This window comes from Nicotiana tabacum, chromosome 14 (assembly GCF_000715075.1).
Source record: "Nicotiana tabacum cultivar K326 chromosome 14, ASM71507v2, whole genome shotgun sequence".
In the NCBI taxonomy this organism is placed as follows: Eukaryota; Viridiplantae; Streptophyta; class Magnoliopsida; order Solanales; family Solanaceae; genus Nicotiana; species Nicotiana tabacum.
The window spans coordinates 80,671,144-80,673,816 of record NC_134093.1 but is presented as its reverse complement, the minus strand read 5'-3'; the positions used below and the strand labels follow the sequence as shown (position 1 = coordinate 80,673,816).

The 2,673-nt window shown below is 34.0% G+C and overlaps 1 protein-coding gene across 1 annotated transcript; it reads right to left on the bottom strand.

Moving 5' to 3' along the window:
- Positions 1 to 416: 416 nt before the first annotated feature.
- LOC107814531 (uncharacterized) lies at positions 417 to 1,929 on the bottom strand. Its single transcript, XM_016639961.2, has 2 exons — positions 1,873 to 1,929; positions 417 to 1,223 (listed from the first exon to the last, which is right to left on the bottom strand). The coding sequence occupies exons 1-2, from the start codon at positions 1,927 to 1,929 to the stop codon at positions 417 to 419; spliced, it is 864 nt and encodes a 287-aa protein (XP_016495447.2).
- Between the last annotated feature and the right edge of the window lie 744 nt (positions 1,930 to 2,673).

Sequence of the window (2,673 nt, the reverse complement as noted above, 5' to 3'; positions counted from 1 at the left end):
GCTGCTAACTTCGTAAGCAATAAAGCATCAAAAAATTCATATATAATCTATAATCCGAAAGATCACAGACAAGCAAAATTTGCACTTTGCAGTAACCTCTCTCAGGGAAATGTTACTATAAGAAACATTTTAAAATATTAGTGAATCTTTAATTTAGAAATTGGGAACTAAATAAGTGACATATATTTTGAGATGGTTGGTGAAAAAATCACAAAGGAAAAACTTGAAATTAATCGATGACTTGAGGCATTTACTCGGTTCTTTTTATGATAGTATTATCGTGCCAATAGTTTACCAGATACTGGCAATCTCCTATATATGATACTAAGAGACAACTCTTCCTTCAAAACTTAAATATATGGAAAAAAAAAATAACTTAGTTTTTTTTCCTCCGATCCATTGAAATCTGCATGGTGTTAGAATGGCCGATAACTTCTACTCAAACCATTAGTCAAACCATTAACGCTGGCGAAAAATCCTATTAGGTCTTGCCTATACGGTAAATACGATTTTCTTCTGTTCTTATCAACTTGGTTAGTCGCTCTATTCCGTATGTAAGCCGCCACCGGCGACTCTCCGCCCGTACCACTTCCTTTCAGCTGCTTCGATTTTCCGGCCGCCTTTACGACCTCACCTAAATTCGTTGTTTCGCTTTTTATTGACTTTTCCGGTGTGAGAAATACAAAACTAGTGTCCTTGCCGTCGCTATTACTCCGCCGTAACAAATCTCGAAGCTTCGGCCATCGCTTCGGCGCCGATCCAGTTGATTTACTCTTCTTACATTTTCCCGGTAACGGGTCGCTTATCTTCGGCTTCCACACACAATAAGTTCCCGGCGGTAAAATCTCCAATTCATCCACATCCGATGACGCCTCCGACGCAGACGTCGTCGTTGTGGATTCCAGTTCTTCTAGGAAAAAGCTCTTCAACGGAATTCGAATTTCACTATCAACGGCATCCGACGACGACGATTCATTGTTAACGTTTAATAATAGATCGCGGTTGAAAACAGGGAAAATTGACTGAAATTCAGTTTGACCGCCGTAGATGAGTTCCATGGTTGAGAATTCAAAATCTAATTCCTCGCTGTTATCTCCGTCGAAGCTATCGGTAGCGTTCTCCTCCGCTGCCTCCTGAAATTCATCGGAGATTTTAGCGGCAATTTCAGCCAAGTATCCGAAGTTGCTAAAGCTAGGGCACAAATAATTATCGTCTATGGCTTCCTGCATGATTTTGTTTTGCGTGATTAAGTATAGCTGTATAGATTCGTTTTTTCTGTTTTGGTTTTTTATGCTGTGAATATGAGGGAAAGAGAATTGCTTGTTCTGTTCTGTTCTGTGCTGTGCGGGGGTTTTATATAGTGTTTGAATTAAGGGGTTTTAGGAAGTGCTCTTATTTTCCTTTTTGTTTTCTCAGAAAGTGACTTTTTTTCCCTTGTAGGAAAAGAGATTGGCGGGCCCATCACTTCACACGGTTGTTTCTAGAAGACTAAACTTATGGAATTTAATTTAATTTTTTTATGAACTTATGGGGCGTTTGGACATTAGAAATTTTTTATTTTTTTTCGAAATTAGTGTTTGGTCAAATTTTTTTTAATTTTTACTTGAATATGCATTTTAAAATTTTTTGAAAATTTGAAAAACTCAAAAAAATTATTTTTTAAAATTTTCACTCAGATTACTCATAAAACTTCAAAAAAATCTAAAATTATATTTATATCCAAACACAATTCTAATTTTTAAATACCATTTTTACTTGAATTTTTTTTTGGAATTTTACAATTCTTATGTCCAAAAGCCCACTTAATGTATTTCTTAGCAAGTTCTTTAATTAGTCATGTAATACGTCATTCAGGCATATTTAACAAGTTACCTTCTTCTTCTTTTTTTCGCCTTTCTTACCACGTTCTTTTGTCATGCAATACGTCATTTCAGGCCCATTTATCATCTTACCCTTTCTTTTTGTTTTAAATCTTCCTTTCTTTTGTGTGTGCACCCTATTTCATGTTATATAGTATGATATGTTTAATTGATAAAAAAAGGTGAAGATCCATTTTATGCCTTTATGGCCCATTAAGACTCTTACTTTGGTTATATTGACCTTTCCGCCGAAAATCGGTAATATCTAATATAGGAGATTGGTAAATATGACAATGAGATCACTAGGATCATTTTTTTTCAATCTAAATTTTTCTTTCGCTTGTAGTGTGGGGAAAAAGTGAACTCTACGGGTCCTACTAATTGAATTAAGGAAGCAAATTGTATCAATATCAATTGCTTTCTATTTGTATTTGATCATAAGAGATTATTTTTACAATATTTTTAGCGAAAAATACTTTTGATAAATAAGTTTTATATGTGCACACCAAGAATATTCTTTGCATCTAGAAGGAGTAATGGTGTTAAACATGTGATATCAATAGTTTTTAAAAGAGAGTATCATATTAAGGGCAAAACAAGAATATTAAGATTAAAATTCATCCAAATAAATTAAAAATATATAAGTTTTATGGAATTAACTAAGAAAGCAGGAGTCATACAAAAAAAAAACAGAGTACTTTTACTAGCTGACTTCCTTTTCTATTTTGATTTCTCTCGTACATGAATTTAATTAAGGGAAAAGGCCCAAAAATGACCCTGTGGTATTTGAAATGGATCAATTATAACCCTCGTT